The 20,212-nt window shown below is 37.8% G+C and overlaps 2 protein-coding genes across 2 annotated transcripts in view; one reads left to right on the top strand and one right to left on the bottom strand.

Annotated features, from left to right (window-relative positions):
- The window catches only part of LOC106136167 (cell growth regulator with RING finger domain protein 1), a 33,407-nt gene extending 22,790 nt beyond the window's left edge, over positions 1 to 10,617 (top strand). Inside the window, exons 4-8 of the mRNA XM_060949113.1 lie at positions 4,089 to 4,233; positions 5,568 to 5,675; positions 6,493 to 6,643; positions 7,302 to 7,440; positions 7,796 to 10,617. Of these exons, the coding sequence (XP_060805096.1) occupies positions 4,089 to 4,233; positions 5,568 to 5,675; positions 6,493 to 6,643; positions 7,302 to 7,438 (541 nt within the window). The 3' untranslated portion in view covers positions 7,439 to 7,440; positions 7,796 to 10,617. The remainder of the gene's footprint in view (positions 1 to 4,088; positions 4,234 to 5,567; positions 5,676 to 6,492; positions 6,644 to 7,301; positions 7,441 to 7,795) is intronic.
- Positions 10,618 to 11,545: 928 nt separating this feature from the next.
- On the bottom strand, positions 11,546 to 20,164 carry LOC106136168 (intraflagellar transport protein 46 homolog). The gene is made up of 7 exons (XM_013336627.2): positions 19,844 to 20,164; positions 19,312 to 19,429; positions 17,808 to 17,979; positions 14,432 to 14,598; positions 13,948 to 14,051; positions 13,111 to 13,223; positions 11,546 to 11,850 (listed from the first exon to the last, which is right to left on the bottom strand). Exons 1-7 carry the CDS (start codon positions 20,099 to 20,101, stop codon positions 11,574 to 11,576), a joined length of 1,209 nt encoding a protein of 402 aa, XP_013192081.1. The 5' UTR covers positions 20,102 to 20,164; the 3' UTR covers positions 11,546 to 11,573.
- Between the last annotated feature and the right edge of the window lie 48 nt (positions 20,165 to 20,212).

Below are 20,212 nucleotides of genomic sequence, written 5' to 3'. Positions count from 1 at the left end.
TAAAATAATGTAGGATGTCCGGCGTTTCTACCCAAATGTCCGGCCAAACTGGCTGGCCTGTCCGGCTATCAAGTATGGCGACCTGACAACCCTAGGCGCAACTGCAAAAAACCTTTACTCACTCGTTACACTTCAATTTAATAGGTATAATCTTCTTCCTTAATGCAAAAAGTAAACTTTGAATATTACCTGCAGTAATTTGCATATAGGCAAAAAAGATTGTAACGTTATGCGATGTTTCATCTCATTGAGGCCAATGACCGTGCGATTGTCTTATCCTTATATGATCCAAAAATATATATTTTTCATTAGGTTTTTTCCGCCGGAGTAGAATATAAAATGTGGACACTCCTGCTGGGGATTCCGGACACTCCTGTAGGTTTATTATTCACGAACAATTCCTTAACTCTCGATCTATGCGCTTAACCGAACAAATAGAATTATAGATAACAAGACATCTTAGCAATGTTTGTGAATAGGCCCTCGATAGTTTTTGTAGGGTTGGCGTTGACTCAATGTAAAACTCAAAACCCGGACGAAATGGTGAGAAAATGTTGGAAGGCTGTCTCCAGGGCCTAAATTGTATGCGGTGGCTGACGAAAAAGAGATTTAACTCTTTTTCGTCAATTTGAAACGAGAAACAGCTTAGATCAATGGGTCAAATAACTAGCACGATAAGAATATGTAAATTTCAGTCTTGACCCATATCATTGATGGCATTCTCGATCATGTTTTATGGATATGAATATATATCGGCTCATTATCAGGTCGCTGCGGCGTGAATGTCACGTGACGTCGCGTTCAGGTGACGATTATACAAAGAACGATAAATTTTTGTATCTGACCGGTGTAGTCTTCGGCAGCGTAATTATCTTCAAAGCTAAATAAACAACAATGCTCTTTGGAACGTTTGATAGTGCGATGAAGTGTGGATGGTCAACGCTCTCGCAGCCGATCATCACCACAAGATGGATGGATCACATCAAGTCATCCGAACGAAGTGTTCCCTTACGAAGTATACAAGTAGTCCCATGAACAGAGAGAAATGGAGAAGTATCGCTTAAGCTGCAACCAACCTCACAATTAATCTATGACGACCACTCCATCAGGAGTGTACGACTCAGAAGAAGAAATAAACAACAACAATTAACCTATCGCAATCTATCTCAATGAATCTCAATTGTATTATTAAACCAAACAGTTAACGTGGCCTATCAGTCTTTTCATTACTGTTGGCTCTGTCTACCCCGCAAGGGATGCAGATGAATGAAATAATAAGGATTACCTTTCAGACGATGGGCTTGCAATATTCCATCCATGGGAATGAGACGGAGTGGTCCTATTATTTTTTTATTTTTTGTATTTATTGTGTAAAAAACTGTCTTACCAAATTCATCATGGTTAAAGGGCGCAACCTGGGCTTTTCTCCAAAGAGTTGAAGATATAACCGGGACTAACACCACAACAATAAAGAATAATGTGCCGTGTGGTTCCCGACACCAATACAAAAAAGAATAGGACCACTCCATCTCTTTCCCATGGATGTCGTAAATGGCGACTAAGGGATAAAACGAAAAAAGTATTTATTCTGTGATTATAACTAAGTCTGGCAACCCCTTTTTGGAATGTTAATTGCGCTCTTTATGGTTTTGTACTCAAAGTAGGTTTGATAGCAATTAATCAAATTTAGTACTTTATGATAAAATATTCCATTGCCGACTAGTATTGACCAACGAACTTAATTATTGAGTTGTTGCTCAATTCATAACATAACAATCCGTCAATGTTTACGAGCAACCGCGTGCTTAGACGATATTTACAAGTGCAGTATGACCCAATTTGGTCGGATTGTACGTAAACCCTTTGATAATTAGGTCATCCCTTGAGGAGGCTTGATGTTTGTGCAGAGAACACCACATTTTTATGGTAAATTAGGAACTTCCCTTGAACGGGAATTTCCGGAACAAAAAGTGTTACTTAAGAGTACATACATACATACATATGATCAAGTCTATATCCCTTGCGGGGTAGACAGAGCCAACAGTCTCGAATAGACTGAATGGCCACGCTCAGCTATTTGGCCCAATGATAGAATTGCGATTCAAATAGTGACAGGTTGCTAGCCCATCGCCTAAAAAAGAATCCCAAGTTTACAAGCCTATCCCTTAGTCGCCTTTTACGACATCCATGGGAAAGAGATGGAGTGGTCCTATTCTTTTTTGTATTGGTGCCGGGAACCACACGGCACTTAAGAGTCACATAATTATATAAGTACTTAGTTCATTATAGGTCTATCCTCTGCTCAACATTGTCTAAAATCAGAAATGCTAATCTTCTTTAGCATTTACAAAAGCAAATATATCATTGTGTGTGTGTGGTTTCTGGCAAGTGCCGTGTGGTTCCCGGCACCAATACAAAAAAGAATAGGACCACTCCATCTCTTTCCAATGGATGTCGTAAAAGACGACTAAGGGATAGGCTTACAAACTTGGGATTCTTTTTAGGCGATACAATTCTATCATTAAGCCAAATAGCTGAACGTGGCCATTCAGTCTTTTCAGGACTGTTGGCTCTGTCTACCCCGCAAGGGATATAGATGTGTACATATGTATGTATGTAACGTCACCTAATAAGCGATCTATAATTGTTGAACCGTCATATTCTTAATGCAGATCCAATGTTTACTCAATAAAACAAACGCGATCTGTTTTTTTTTTTTACATCAATACCACATTGATTTTTGTTACTGTAAATATTGACAATCTATAAACTAGGGTCTGCCCCCGATATGGCGGCGTAGTCAGGAATCCTGTTTTGCCGACCGGTAATGCTATTAGTTACCGGCATGACCGGTACTAGGTTTCTAATGCTGGCGCGGTCACGTGTATCACCTGAATTTGGTACTGGCATTAAGCAGTAAGTAATGTCCTGGTGGACGTACCTAATGGACTTTCGAGTAGCGTGTTTACTGTGGCAGTTCGTATTTGGAAAGACCAGTATGATGCAACTTGATAATCTCTCTCTATCTCTCTCTCAGACACTTGTCGGTACCTTATAAGTACATACTAGACTAATTTTTCGTAATTCATAACTACTTATATGTATAGTGCCGTGTGGTTGCCGGGACCAATAGAAAAAAGAATAGGAACACTCCATATCTTTCTCAAGGATGTCGGAAAAGGCGACTAAAGGATATGCTTATATACTTGGGATTCTTATTTTAGGCGATAAGCAAGCAAACTCACTATTTGAATATCGATTATATCGTTCCAAGCCAAACAGCTGAACGTGCCTATTAGTCTTTGTAAGACGGTTGGCTCTGTCTACCCTGCAAGGGAAATAGACGTGATTATATGTATGTATGCATAACCATAATCCAGTACGAGATAGGTCCCAATAAAAATATTGCGGAGATCAGATAGGAGACGTTCGTTTATAGATACTTATTCAAGATCTTCCGTAAGAGCACCCCAGGCAGCCTCCTCTCCAGAGAGATAATGTCGTAATCGTGTCCTGACAAAACATACATACACACATAAATTCAAGCCTCTTTCCCATAGAGGTAGGCAGAGACTACATCTTTCCACTTGCCACGATCTCTGCATACTTCCTTCGCTTCATCCACATTCATAACTCACTTCATGCAAGCTCGGCGGTTTCGGGTACGGGTCTTGACAAAATTCTATATTATTTTAAAACATATACATAATAAGTACCTATGTAGCCTATATGTAACAAAAGCGCTGTTAAAAAAATACGTTTGAATTGAGAACCTCCTCCTTTTTGGAAGCCGGGTAAAAAAATGTGTCTATCCAATTATATACATATAAAATATGTACACCCAAAGGTTAACTGGAAGAGATCACATTAGCGATAAGGCCGCCTTTGTACTATGTATTTATATATTTTATTTATTACACAAACTTAATTGCACAAACAAAAATCACGCCTCTTTCCCGGAGGGGTAGGCAGGGACTACCTCTTTCCACGAATTCAAAATGTTAATAGTACTATCTCTGTCTCTTTTGTGCTGTTTTTGTGTGCGTTTTACTCTTATGGTGCAATAAAGAGTTTACCTTTCTCTACAGATGCAACCCACACGATGAAAAGCCATTGAGGCTCTCCCTCGACGAGCCCCTCCAGCTCGGGGCTCCTCCGAGGAACTGCTACCCCCTGGTGGTGATACTGGTGCGCGACCAGAGAGACACGGCCGAACTGAGGCCTGATGACACGGTAGGTGGCTTTAAATAAATATATACGGGACAAATTACACAGATTGAGTTAGCCTCGAAGTAAGTTCGAAACTTGTGTTACGAGATACTAACTCAACGATACTATATTTTATAATAAATACTTATATAGATAAACATCCAAGATCCAGGCCAATAAGAAAAAGTTCTTTTCTCATCATGCCCTGGCCGGGATTCGAACCCGGGACCTCCGGTGTAACAGACAAGCGTACTACCGCTGCGCCACAGAGGCCGCTTTATAAGAGATCCCAACATAGACTTTAATGAGCGTCTTTCAAGAGTGTCAAAATGAGTCGCCATCAAGCCTCTCTGACTTAACAGCTCAGACAGCCTCCGAAAAACTTTTACCCCCTGGTGGTAATTCTCACGCGGCCAGAGGAACACGGCCGAACTGTACATAATTATACATACATACATATCGTCACGTCTATATCCCTTGCGGGGTAGACAGAGCCAACAGTCTTGAAAAGACTGAATGGCCACGTTCAGCTATTTGGCTTAATGATAGAATTGAGATTCAATTCAATTTCAAATAGTGACAGCTTACTAGCCCATCGCCTAAAAAAGAATCCCAAGTTTGTAAGCCCATCCCTTAGTCGCCTTTTAGGACATCCATTGCAAAGAGATGGAGCGGTCCTATTCTTTTTTGTATTGGTGCCGGGAACCACACGGCACTGTACATAATTATCTTACAAATGAATAATTAATGGTGAGGTGACGTGGTTCCCGGAACCAATAGAATAAAGAATAGGACCACTCCATCTCTTGCCCCCATGGATGTTGGTCAAACAGGCAGTTAAAATGAGACACAACCTCATTCGTTAGTAGGTAGTACTGGCTGGAAAATAAGTGAAATTAAAAAAAAGGAACAAAAATTGTATGATTAGCGCCAAACCGAATTGAAGTTATTGTTTTATTTTTTAGTCCAACTTATTGATTATATTAATTTAAAGTTAGTTAGTTAGTTCATCAGTGCATATTGTGAAAGTGTAAAATATCCTTAAAAGTATTGTGACAATACAGTGCAATCTACATATCTTGTTCTGCAGTTTTCTTCACGACACCTACAAATCCTTCTGTTTGCTTATATTTCATGAAACCTTTATGAGTTCATTAAACAGATGTCGTTAAAGGCGACTAAGGGATCTGCTTATTTACTGGGAATTCTTCATTTAGGAATTGGGCTAGCGATCTGTCACTATTTGAATCTCAATTACGAGTATATCTTAAAGCCGAACGTGGCCTTTCAGTCTCGCAAGGTATATAGACGTGATCATATCGTATGTTGTGAATAATTAATGTTATTATGTATTTCAGGTGGCGTTAGTGACAGTGGTACACATCAGAGATGAACATTGCCCGCTGCCGAGTGGCATACTCGCCCAGTACCTCAAACAGGCCAACGGGAACCTGTCGTGTTTGAAGGTAGACTATACTCTTATAAACAAATACTTATAGAGCAAAGCAGTGCCGTGTGGTTCCCGGCACTTTAGAATAGGACCACTCTATATATTTCTCATGAATGCCGTGAAAGGCGAGTAAGGGATAGGCTTGTACTTGGGGTTCCTCTTTTAGGCGATCGACTAGCAATATGTCACTATTTGAATCTAAATTCTATTATGAAGCCAAGCAGCTGAACGTGGCCTTTCAGTCAGGTTGCTGTTGGCTTTGTCTTATCCGCGGGGGATATAGAGATGATTATATGTTTATGTTATGTTATTTTTTTCCACATTTCCAGTTGTTTTTAAACATACATACGTATAATCAGAGCCAACAGTCTTGAAAATACTGATATGCCACGTTCAGCTATTAGACTTTAAGATAGAATTGAGATTCAAATAGTGACAGGTTGCTAGCCCATCGTCTAAAAGAAGAATCCCAAGTTTATAAGCCTACCCCTTAGTCGCCTTTTACGACACCCATGGGAGAGAGATGGAGTGGTCCTATTCTTTTTTCTATTGGTGCCGGGAACCACACGGCCTTTGTTTTTAAACATGAAACTAATACGAAACAACGAATATATTTTACCTTTTATTTTTTTTTACCTTTTCTTTTTGTCATTGTACCTAGCTGCAGCTACTATCCCTTTACATAATATATTTCTTTGAAATACCTGGTTGACTGGAAGAAATTCCTCACAGGGATAAGTCCGCCCTTGTACGTCGTTATTTTTAATGTTTTTTTATGTATTACTTATAATTTGTTATGTACAATAAAGAATTTACAAACAATAATATTTCAGCAACTGTACGTGACGGGCGACTCGCTCCACGAGCCGGAGTACGGCGGCGCTGCGCACGCGCCGGGCGCGCCGTGCTGCGTGTGCGCGGCGCGGCCGCTGTCGCGCGCGCTGCTGCCGTGCCGCCACGCCTGCCTGTGCGCGGACTGCCTGTGTGAGTCTTTACATATTACATCACTACATAGTATAAAACAATGTCGCTATTTTAGTCTGTTTGTCTGTATGCTTAAATCTTTAAAATTACGCAACGGATTTTTGTAACAGGTAGAGTGATTCAAGAGGAAGGTTTTTATGTATAATTTTTTCCGAATTTTGCACCCGTGCGAAGCCGGGGCGGGTCGCTAGTTTCTTATACGCTGAAAGTTCAAAGTTGCCGGTGTGATGGGCACCTTCCCATCGGGTACGATTAGGGGCGGTCTTTTTGACTAATTTTATTTTGACATGTTTTTTTTTTTATTATTATAAATATATTTTTGTTTTACTGTCTCACTTTTACATACATACATACATACATATTGTGAGTCTCTGTGTGTTTTACTCTAAATTCAAATTCATTTATTCCTTAAAAATGTGTGGTATAGTCAGTAAAATAGTTTATTTATGTAATTTATACATACATACATATAATGACGTCTCATTAAGCCAAAAAGCTGAACGTGGCCTATCAGTCTTTTAAAGACTATTGGCCCTGTCTACCCCGCAAGGGATATAGACGTGACCATATGTATGTATGTATGTAAGGAATCATTATTCATAGGCTGTGTTTTTTTTTTAATATAAATTACGTCATTCATTTTCATCATGCATTCCAGACAAACTGCACAAGTGCCCGATATGCCGCAGCCCCATCACGAGCTACTTCAGTATTCGCAACGAAGAAGAGGAAATGGACCCCAAACAGCGGACGGTCATCAACCGGAGGCTGTTCAACCTGTTCCATTACCATTAGCGGTGAGTTCTACATTCTTTTATTACATACACATACATATAGTCACGTCTATATCCCATGCGGGGTAGACAGAACAACAGAGACAACAGTCCAAAAGACTGAATAGCCACGTTCAGCTATTTGGCTTAATGATAGAATTGAGATTCAAATAGTGACAGGTTGCTAGCCCATCGCCTAAAAGAAGAATCTCAAGTTTATAAGCCTACCCCTTAGTCGCCTTTTACGACATCCATGAGAAAGAGATGGAGTGGTCCTATCCTTGTTTCATTGGTGCCGGGAACCACACGGCACGGTTATTTAATGGATAATATACCTAATGTACCTAATAATTTAAGTAATTTTTACTCTTTTTTTTAGAGCTCGCTGGATCGCGTAAAAGCAACGCATGGATTGAAAAGTGATTTAAAAGAAGTTTGATTTTTTTTTTGTTTGACTTTCAACGGTGTTTAAAATTGTGTAGTATACGGAATGTTAGATTGTGATTTTATTTTTTGTTAAAAATATAGTAAGAATATCACGTGACTAAAGATATTTAGCCAATAGCGTTGTACCACAGATACAAAAGATTTTTAACTAGTGACGTACTTTTTTGTTTACCTTATTTAAGACACTTTAAAATAAAAAAAAAACCGACTGTAGTGTTAAATGTACTAAAAAAAATTACCGTAGTAATGTTATTTTTTTTTAAATAAATAAATACGAGGTAGATTATTTTAGTGTGGGTGCAAATTATGTAACTGTGATAAACGAGAAGCTTTGTGAATTTGCTGATTTGTAAATAATAGAATTAATGACTATTTAATAATTGTTTGAATGTGAGAATAACATCTGTTTATAAGAAAAATATTATTGAATTACAAACACCATGGGGTAATTTTTTTATTACGTATTCGGGGGATGGATAAACTTAAAGAATGACATTTAACTTGACCGCGCCGCTGTTATCGCTTTTGTCCATGTATGTACGTAACGTACTGATGCGACGAGTGAGTGACGTTGCGTACAAATTTAATATCTTTCTTTTATTTATTTACATCATCATGCCCGCGCGACGCCGTTTTTATCGCGCGAGAAACTATCACCGTTTCGCTTTTTATTATGACATGAAACGGGACGGAGATAATTTTTGCTATCATCATAGGAAAGATATTGTGCGATAGTGCTGCAACATTTAACATCCTGTTATTGTTAATGTTACTCGTGTGAATTCGTACAGTGAGCAGAAAAACGAAATCGTTATAATTTTAATGCTGCCACTACAAAGCGTGAGGCGCGGCCAAATCACTTATATATTTGTGTTATCGAATTATTATTTGCCCCAATTTTATAAGTCTGTTAAACAGTTTGAGAAATAAATGATTTATGTATGGACTAAAAACGGCAAAATAGTTTACTTCTAGTCAAAATGCATGTGGTTATTGTATTTTGCATCAAATTATTTGTCATACGTGACAGGGACAGACATGACATAAACTTATATCCACAGTTCATAGTGTTCAGAGTATTGTGTCAAAAGTAACAAAGAAATACTTAATACAAAAAAATCATTATGACTAAAATGCGTCAGACGCAGTAATATGAAGCGGTTTCTGGGCGTATCTAATGTGACATTTAAACGATTATAATACAAAATGCACGCTGTCTGCCTGTTTTTTTAGGCTTTTAAAATGAACTCGCTTCTCAAGTAGATGAAATATCTCACATCTCCCACATATGAAGATTACTTACTGTCGAACATGTACACGAAACCCATTAGCCAATCAAATAAGGCTATGATTTTTGTTCGCATTAACGTGAACGCAGACTTGGCCGCGCCGCACAATGTGGCCTGTTAAGATACTTATACAACTGCGAATGAGTGCGTATAAAATAATTAGAATGCTGTATATATGTACGGCATGACCAAATCCGCGTTCACCTTTAATTGCTGGACTGTAGTTAACATAACTTTTAAAAAGAGAACCTTTCGATATTCTCCTTTTTTGAAGTCCTTTTCTAAAAGCTTTTTTGATTTGAATTTTGATGCAGTTTTTGGGAAAAGGGTTTGTTAACCTAAGTGTAACAAACACTTTTCCCAAAAACTGCTCAAATCAAAATATGTTCAGCGAAACGCGAGATAATACAGTATACAGGTCAAACCGAGAACCACCATTTTTTCGAAGGTTAAACATGGCAGATAGCGAAGGAACTTACGATTTTTATACAAACTTCAAAAGAGATCATCTCAAGCAATACTCATGGTAGGAATGAGAATGACGAGTATGCAAACGGCATTTTTTCAAATCACTGATATAAAATGTCGTGTCTGGTGTGGGAAAGTTGTTATTTAGAACTCCTCTCTTATTAGAACCAAGTTTAATAATGATTTGAAATAAGTTTTAATGTTCATAAACGTTACAATTTAAAGTTCATGAAAACTGTAAATAATAAAGCAATAGTGATGTCGAATTTTTTCTTAATGATAGAGATTTATTTGTAAATTAAATTGCAAATATATGCACTTACTATTACATGATAACGTAGGACGTGTATTTATTTAGTACTTGGTCCACTAGTGTAGTGAATCTTTATGGTATTTTAATATACCAATCATTTTGTAAACCTATTTGTTTTTTTTTTTTTGTAGGAACATAAATATCACAAATTACTTATACGAAATTATACCTTAACCATGTTATATTAAAACTATGTAAGCACACATTAAAAAATTGTATGCAAATCTTGTGTGGCTTATGTTATAATGTACAGGCGGAGTCAAAAGGATAGGCAATTTTTTTAAAGTTTGTAATAACAGCTTTATTTTCAGGTGAAGCTTTCTTATTATTATTCAATATAAATATAAAGACAATTTAAATACACTGTCTATGGAAAGTAGGTTATAAGAAATCATTTATGTAGATCATAACTTATCTATACTCTTTTGACACCGACCGTACTTATTATATTTTGCAAAGTTATTAGTTTCTACAAAACTTTTTCGAGTATATTTAAATACACATTATTTTGCCTCAATTTAGGTATCTGATGTATATAGTGATAAGTTTACAAAATGACTTAATGTGTGTAAATGAATGTCCTAAGCGCGTAGTCTTCCATACGATAGAAATGACACGGATCTCACAAGGCACCCGTTTGCAGAGACTATTGTATTGTAAAAATAAAGAATTATAGATGCGTTATCAGGCGTTTTTATTTTACACTAAACCCCAAAAACATTTCTAAAGAAACCTCTTACAACAGAACCAAGACTCGAGCAGAACTCTTTTTTTTTTGCAAATGTAAATTTTAAGTTTTATTAACCATAACAACAAAATTTGATGGACGTGAAATAACATGTATGTTAGTCTGTAAGGTATATCTAACGGTCTTTTGATAAATAAACATAAAAGACTATATGAATCTCAATTCTGTCATTAAGCTGAACGTGGCCTATATGTGGATTATATGTATGTGTAATGTAAATAAACAAATTATTAGGATTATTCCCGAAAGGGTAATGCAGCCCCTATCTTGATTCTCTCTCACTTTATATATCAGAAATAGAAAGAGAGAAGCAATGTTCCTAGACATCGTTCACCATTTCAATGTTGTAATGAATAGACCAGTAGTTTGTATCGCACATTTCGTCAACAACACATCAACTCAACCCAAATTCACCTCTATTACATACATACATACATATAATCACGTCTATATCCCTTGCGGGGTAGACAGAGCCAACAGTCTTGTAAAGACTGATAGGACACATTCAGCTATTTGGCTTTAAGGTAGAATTGAGATTCAAGTAGTGACAGGTTGCTAGACCATCGCCTAAAAAAGAATCCCAAGTTTGAAAGCCTATCCCTTAGTCGTCTTTTACGACATCCATGGGCAAGAGATGAAGTGGTCCTATTCTCTTTTGTATTGGTGCCGGGAACCACACGGCACACCATCACCTCTATTACCAAGTCATAAATTTCCAAGCAGAGTAATTTAATATGCTGTTGGCTGTTATAACGTAGTAAGAGTACTTTCAGTATAGGAGTAGGAATAACGAGCGCCTCTTTTTTATGAATGAAATTAAAAACAATAGTATTTCAATTATTTATTATACACCACATATGCTATACTGTATGGTATAAAGACTAACTTAAAATTACTCAACGCTTACACTATCCGCTTTCTCCTTTTGCCTATCTACGTACAACTGGGAATTTTTGACAGCCGAATACAGACTAAACAGCAAATGTAACGCCTGTATCCTGTCATTTAAAGTGTCACCCGCGATCGGTATGTCAAACACACCGCAGACCAAGTCGACATATTGTGACAGGGTACAATCGATGCTCGCTGGCGGGAAACCCACGTCGTTAAGTGTTTCTTCCATAGAATCTGGCCATTCCTCCATGAGGCTGTCGATGTCTGGTGTCTTCCTGTGAGAGAAAGAAAAAATATTTATTTGGTACATAATAATATATCAAGAACACAAAACCTTAATCTATAACAACATTTGTACCAAAATGGCCCCCCCTCAGTATTTGTCGTGGTATATACCGCAACGCTGGTCTTCCGTGGGCACCAACGTGGAAAATAAAATAAAATAATAAAATAAAAAAAAACTAAAAAACTACGCTTTTATTGCTAATCAAACTAAAAAATAGAAAATAAAAATTAATGACAAAGGAATTATAAAACAGTAGTAGCAAGTCGAACAATCAGTTATAGTCAATTACCTCCGATTAAAATTATAACATAATTAAATTTATAAACAAAACAATTTAAATCTGAGTAAAAAGCGTGGGGTGCATTTTACACTATTGCTCGTTCGTTTTACAATACGAAAAAAATCACATAAAAATAAAAAGGCAAGTAATTTGCGGAAGTAATCTGTGAAGTTGCGGAGGTAAAGTGCGACTTAAAGTAAGACCTTTAACTGGGAATCGAGGAAGCAGAGATCAGTACTAGGCGTCTTAGGAAAATATATTCGTGTGTCTTATTTAGTGCAACCCCATATGCACTTAATTCCAACAGACAACTAATATTATAAATGCGAAAGTTTGTGATTATGTCAGTATAGATGTTTGTTACTCTTTTACGCAAAAACTACTCAACCGATTACGATGAAATTTGGTATGTTGGTAGCTGAAGACCCAGAATATCATATAGGTTTTTATCACGGAGTTCCCGCGGGATTGATTCCACGCGTACGAAGTCGCGGGCGGCCTTTAGTATTACATACATACATATAGTCTGGCCTATATCCCTTAAGGGTTAGACAGAACCAATAGTTTGAAGTCTGAAAGGCCACTTTCAGCTGTATCTTGCAATCTTTGTATAGGTAATACAACAATTTGCTGACTCAAATATGGACTTATTACTTAGACGGCCTCTGTGGCTCAGCGGTAGTACGCTTGTCTGTGACACCGGAGGTCCCGGGTTCGAATCCCGGCCAGGGCATGATGAGAAAAGAACTTTTTCTGATTGTCCTGGGTCTTGGATGTTTATCTATATAAGTATTATATTATAAAGTATACAATCGTTGAGTTAGTATCTCGTAACACAAGTTTCGAACTTACTTCGAGGCTAACTCAATCTGTGTAATTTGTCCCGTATATATTTATTTATTTATATTTATTTATTTCGCGGCTTAAGTTGTCTAGCGTTGAAAGAAACGTCAAAAGTTCAAAACTCACGTGGTGTATGTGACGGTAGGCGAAGGTTTGGAGAGGTGCAGCTCGCTCACGTCCTTTATCCAGCGGTCGATAGCCTTCGTATTCTTCTCCGCGTTCTCTATTTTTTTCGTCAACTGAAATATGAATAGACTCCGTAAAAAAGCTGATTCTTAATTTGCCAATGTAGAAAACTGAAATTGTACTGTGCAAATTATATCTAAGGCTCACACGAAAAATATCTCTTTCGTAAAATGTCTCTGAATAAAATTTGATTTGAACAAAATCATTTATTACAATAACGTAGGTGTAGTACTTAATTATGATATTTTTTGATGATGTCATGATTAATGATTTTGCTTTGAAAAGTGGTTCCTACTTAATTGCACTAAAATTATATATAGTCAAAATAAAAACAATACCAATAAAATACATAATAAGGTATAAGAAAAGGTAAGTATTTGTAAAATTTTAATACCTTATGCCAACACCTAAATATTTACCCGCACTGGGGTCCAATATATGTAAATTGACAATTTTGAAAATAAATCTATTCTATTCTATTCTCCAATCAAGGAAAGGCGAGCAATTAGCCAATATCTGAATCTCAATTACATCATTAAGCCATCCAGCATGCCTAACATAGCATTTCAGTATTCCGAAACTGTTGTCTACCCCGTAATGGATAAAGGCGTATCAGGTATCATGTTGACGTACTCATATGCACGAAAAGAGTTATGAATGTGGATGAAGCAAAAGAAATAGACGTAGGGATCGTGGGAAGAGGAAAAACGTAGTCACTGCCTACCCTGCCTACAGGAAAGAGGTTGGTTTTATGAAGGAATGTAGAAAAAGACTGACCACTGTGGACTTGGCGCTGCTTGTCTTGGAGATGGCTCTGAGCTGCAGGTGGAGCAGCGCTGAGTCGCTCTGAGCGGCCGCCGGCTCGTCCAACACCGTCAGACCTAAATAACATATTAAATAAACATCATCCTGTTGAAGCCTGTCTTCTATCACGGCTTCGAAGATAGAGAGTATGGTGTATTTCTCTCATTAAACTTATATGACGAACCTATGTTCATTCTTAAAGATACTACCTTAAGAACCTTTTTTTATTTTAATAAATGGCAACACAACAGACTCTTAGTAATAATATAACATGGTTTCATTATTAATAATAAAAAATAATGTTTCTGACGTCCTTAAAATTTAAAATTTCATACCATCAAAATAAGTACCTACTTGTATTTCAAGAATCCTCGTCGTCTAGGTTTTTAAACCAAAAACATTGCATCGAAATCTTTTTGTTTCTTTAACTGCGAATGAATAACATTGTTTACCTCACCTAAGTTATCGATATGTTCGAGCACTTGCTCGGCGAGCGGCGCGGCGCGCACGTTCGCCGCCGGCGTTGATACTTTCAGGAAAGCGTCGATATCGCCAACCGCTGGGACGTACTCCGGGACAAAGGGATGCAGACGGAATTCTATATCGATCTTCTGCGGAGTGTATCTGAAATTATTGAAGCTGTATTTATTTTTTTTTAGCCTGGAAGAGAAAAGCAGAATTCTGGTCTGAATGTTGAAGACGACGCAGACCGGACAAAGTAATAATAATATATAAAGGATAATAATAAATAAAGGATAAATGTAGAAAAGCGGACCTCAGGCTCCAATGCACTACGGTGTCTCTTTCATCGTTGCGCATTCCCGAAAGGATGTGAGAGAAAGAGAGTAAAATTAATACCCTCCCGATGTTAATTCCGGTTATGACCACTTAAGCGGGCGCAATATTCCAGATTCGACGATGTTGAGTCAAAGGTTGTAGGTAGGTATCCAATCAGTGAAACTTTGATAGCACGATGTAGCAAACCCGCTGCCTTGTGGCTGAGAGCTAACACGATCTTGGAAGGTAAGTCAGTTTTACAGAAAGCGACGCCCGTCTGACCTCTACAATCTTTACAGAGGAACCTTACCCGTTTGCAACATGGTAACACATGCAGTTGTTTTTCTCACAAACCCTGACTGTCAATCCTTTCATTGTACTGCATAACTCAGAAAAGTCTCAATCATAGGTACACGATTATGGTAGAATTTGAGGGAAATCCTTTTTACCCTTGGGTCTTCACCAGGGGGAGTGTGGAATTCTCGGCATCTAATGTAGGAGCCTACCGCACTAAAACCCCTCCAGCGCTGCCTTCCTACCATTTTGAAGGCATCATGGGATCGCCCATGCATGCTACCATGATGCATTCTAGCACCCGGTGCGACTTTACCGGGGATCTTACCTTTACGGACAGCCAATAAGTTGCTAGCCACTCTTTCCACTCAGCATCAGGGTGGTGCTAATGAGGCAGAAGGTGTGCACTGAAGCGTGCCTGCCTTCTACCATCAATACTCAATCATTTATTGCATCTCATGTGTTTACATAAATTCTACATATGATGTAAAAAGTACATTAGTTCAAACATGAACCCTGTTAGGGCGCAGCAAATTAAATTAATTTAAAATTATACAAGTTTAACAAATTAATTTCCATGCATGTGTCAGTACGATTGTCAATAAATAGTAAAATTTAACAGTCAAATTATTAAACATCATAAATCGAGGATGATGTCAAGATTAAATTAAATTATAATATTTACCATCCCACCCACGTCACGGTAAAATTTGACCTGTGCATCATGGTTTTTCACCATTTGAGCACGCTTCAACCACGGAAGCTCTTTCGTTAGTAATGTTGCTTTACCTCTGTCACCGTAAAACTGAGGGGATCAGTGAAGTGTGTAATGATGTACAGTTATAGCTGCCGTATATCACGCATGCGGTACGCGTGATTTATGATCGGGAGCGAGCGTGGTGCCGTGGGGAATGCTATTATTTATTCTGTACTAGCGATACGCGCCGGCCTCGCACGGATAACATTTAAAGATATAAACCTTCCTCAGAAAACCAACTTTCCAACACTTCAAATAGGAAAAAAAATAATCCACAACTTTCCGAAATTAACGCTGTAAGCGTTACAGAAATAATAGGGGAACTTTATAATATGTACTCGTAGTTATTTGCTATTTATCACAAATACCTATATTTTAACCCAATACCGTGTGGTTCCACGCACCAATATAAAAAAAAACAAATGACCACTCCATCTCTTTTCCATGGATGCCGTAAAAGGTGACTACGGGATAGGATTATAAATTTGTGACTCTTCTTTTAGGCGATGGGCTAGCAACCTGTAACTATTTGAATCTCAATTAATTAATACTACTTAATAAATCATTAAGCCTAACAACTGAACGAGGCCTATCAGTCTTTCAAGAATGCTGAATCTGTCTACCTCGCAAGGAATAATATATGAATGAATCAATGAATTCTAACCCAATTCATACAGGCACATCATGTATTTAGCTCAAGGCTAACTAGATAGAGAGAACTACGAGTATACACCCACTGAAGTCACATTATACTCTTGTCAAATTACATATCATGAAGTTTAAACGATTTTATTACACTTGGGAATAGTTTGAAATAGTTAAGCGTTTCCTATTATTTGAGAGCGATAGATAGATGATTTTAAAAACACTGTATAAGAGTTTTAAAATAAAAAACAAAAAAGAACCACATATATACGTCATTACACCAAGTAATCACGTAGGCAGGTAAGTCAGGTTTTAACACGAAACTACTCCTATCTGACCCCGCGACCTTTGGATCCTAATCTACATATATTGGTTCATTCAGTTGCATGAATGAATGAATGAGAGATTTATTTGAAATAACTCAACGTACTTACGCACACTTCTCTAATACGTAACATAAAATAGAACTTAACTCTAACTAAGCACGTGTGCGCTGCAGAAATTCAAAAAGGTCATAAGCACAGCGGATTTCTTTGCTCGTGGTAAGCAAAGCACTGGTTTTCAGCTATAACCCGGTTGACCGACTTTGTATTTTCGCGCAACTACTAATTACTAAGAATCAACATGTAAGTACAAGATTGTCTCGCTTTCACGTTTTTAGTTCACCAAAGAAGTTCAAACAAAAAAGTAAGTACCTAATGTGATGCATAATGTACATACGAGTATGTATGTATGTCAATCAATCATATAATGTAAAACGATATGAATATACATTTTGTCATGTTATTGCCAACTCTCACGTTTCCTCGCGTGCAGCGAACGTTAGGTGTTTAAAAACAAAATAAAGTCTTATTGCATGAAATAGGCGCTTTCGAGTCTCAACCGGCTTCAAAAAGGAGTTCTAGTTTTAACCAACTTTAAAAAAGGGGCAGTTTTTGAAATCTTCTAGAGTACAACGTATTATAAATTCTTGTAAAATCGATAAATATGCGACATCTAACAAGCCTGTCACCTAAACGTGACTTTCAAGAGTGTTATATCTGTTACATATATACATATACTCACGTCTTTATCCCTTGCGGGGTAGACAGAGCCAACTAACAGTCTTGAAAAGACTGTTGGGCCACCATCAGCTATTTGGCTTAATGATTGATTGAGATTCAAATAGTGACAGGTTGCTAGCCCATCGCCTAAAAAATGAATCCCAAGTTTGTAAGCTTATCCCTTAGTCACCTTTTACAACATCCACGGGAAAGAGATGGCGTGGTCCTATTCTTATGTAGGTATTAGTGCTGGGAACCACACGGCACAAATAGAAAATATACAAATGTAATTAAACTAAAAATAATAATTGACTCACTTCATGATGTACTGAAAGATATTTTCCATATCAGGTGGCACTTTCAGATCCTGGTACTGCTTGGGGTCGTACGCTCCTTCGGCGGGGATCACCACGCCCCCGCCGCCGCGCTTGCGGCCGCTGCCCGCGGGGGGGTCAGGCTTCTCCGGCTCCAAGTCCACGCTATCTGATTCTGTAAAGTCGACAAGACAGCCTTAACCGATTCGTTGCGGCGCACATTTTTAAACACTTTTAGCAGTTGCGGCATACAAATATTTTGTGACACGTCCGCCGTGTCAAACGCCATAGCGTTTGGTGAATCGGTAGCCGTGTCACCCGCCATGTCTGAAAAGTTTTATTGTTTTTCTTGGTTTTTACACGTGTAATGACTTGATTCACTTAAAACAATTAGACATTACCATTATAGGCTATGAAGTATAGCGGCAGGAGGTGTTAAAAAATATATATGACATACGTACATATTAACTACGTACATACATATGAACTAACTACTTACGTATACAGGGATTTCTTGGACGAGCTTATTTATATTGTTTCATCGCCACTTTTTGTGTAATTAAGTAGATAATATCGAATCTACTTCTATTTAAATTTTTGGCTATTTTCCGGGACAAACCCAAACAGAATTTCTGGAAAGAAAGAAAGAACTCGTAGGATCTTTGACCACATGTCTCTCTGATCCACTTAGCGGGGGAACCCTGAATACTGGTCATCATATTTTTTTCAAGTTTTTTAATGTAGACAATGTTCACTCGTCCACGATTTAAGAGATCTATATTTGTAAATTGACGTCCGGTGAAAATGCTGCAGTGTAGTTTGTTCCGCCGTTTCTTATACACATGCGCTTTGTAGTAGTAGCGGTAGTAGCTATAATTAGATTCTATTCTATTAGGTCAAAATGTTTCCCAAAACACAAACGGCATACATATTTAAAAGTGCATGAAACTGGCAGTTTATTGAAGCAAGTTATTCATAGCATTTATCAAGAAATCTATTGCGCAACGAAAAGTAACAGTCCCTTGTAGGTATATGATGACCATCTTTTATAGGCATGATGCCAGTTGTCAGCACCATTAGATTTGTAATGCACTAAGCCGTGCAAACAAAGTATAGTCCATTTCTTAGTAGTCAAAAATCTTGATACCTAATAAATAACCTATGATTAAATTGATATTTTTTTGGTTGACAAACTTAAATTTTTTAAATAATTTCCAGTCATGAGGAAAAAAGCGAAATGAAATACAAGATGTCTTAAATAATGAATCAGTTTTGTTATTAATCACACTTCATTTAAGGTTTTTATTTCACAATTTTTTACCTACATTTAAGTTAGTAGTTAAGTACCTAAAGAAATTGATCTCGCAATCGACCGTCGTCGCAACTATATCGCCTAAACAGATTTTAAAAAACTAAAAATGGAACGGATTTCTTTCTCGCCCGCTGTGCCACTGGTCTAAAACAGTATTGAAATACAAGAATAGAATTAATGACATATGAAACATACCGGAATTGGAGGAGTCCGCCCTTTTCGGAGCTCCCGGCCGGAGCGGGGCGCTCTCCTTCGACGGTTTTAGTATGTCCACGGACTTCTCCGAAGGATGCGATGATTTCCTGTCTGGGGACTAAAATTTGTGGAATTTTTAAAAACATCTGTAGAAATATTCTGTATATTTCCATCTTATGAGATATAAAAACTTTTAAATGAACGGATGAACTTAATAATTTATAATACCTGATGATTCATGAGAGGATACGATGATATTTAACAAAATCGATGTACAAAAATACCCTTACACTTCATATCTGCCTATGACGGCGATCCTGGCTCGAATAAATCAGGTACACGAAGCGGCATACATCTGACCCCCGCAACCTTATTCATATTGGATCGTGTTTAAATCCGCACGAATTTGCTTATGAAAATAGTATTTTATGCCAAGAGTAGGCGATGACATAGGTAGATACTATAATAATATGAGGCTATCCTCACATACATATATAACATCTATCTATACAATACCTATGTAAGTACTAACATCATTTTCCTCAGAATCGTTGTCCAAAAACTTTTCAGGCTCCGAATCCGTCTCGCTTTCAGAATCGAAGTCCTGTCGCGCCGTGTGCCGAGCGGGCGGGTTGAACTTCGACATGGTCGCTTCCTCTTCAGAATTCACTGGACTCTCGATCTCCCCTGCTTCCACCACCACGGTCTCGTCGTACATTACGCGAGCATACTCCTCAAGGTCAATCTCACTATTGACATAAGTCTGACAGTGTTTATCGTTGGTTGCCATAGCGACCTAACCAGCTACAGTGCGGCCTCGCCGGCTCTTCGGAGCAAAAAGCTGAGTCTTGGCTGTGCCATATGGTGGTGGTTCAATGACCTTTGCATTTTTTGTTCAGCC

This window comes from Amyelois transitella, chromosome 18 (genome assembly GCF_032362555.1).
Source record: "Amyelois transitella isolate CPQ chromosome 18, ilAmyTran1.1, whole genome shotgun sequence".
Lineage (NCBI taxonomy): Eukaryota > Metazoa > Arthropoda > Insecta > Lepidoptera > Pyralidae > Amyelois > Amyelois transitella.
Note: the sequence above shows the minus strand (reverse complement) of the source record. Positions and strands in the feature narration are given on the sequence as shown.

Bases quoted from the DNA above. Each gene is read 5' to 3' on its own strand.
- LOC106136168 (XM_013336627.2), bottom strand. From the start codon at position 20,101: ATGGCAACCAACGATAAACACTGTCAGACTTATGTCAATAGTGAGATT. The intron at 14,599-17,807 runs GTGAGTCAATTA...CAATAATTTCAG, and splicing joins ATCTTTCAGTACATCATGAA to ATACACTCCGCAGAAGATCG. The intron at 14,052-14,431 runs GTGAGGTAAACA...TATGTTATTTAG, and splicing joins CGAACATATCGATAACTTAG to GTCTGACGGTGTTGGACGAG.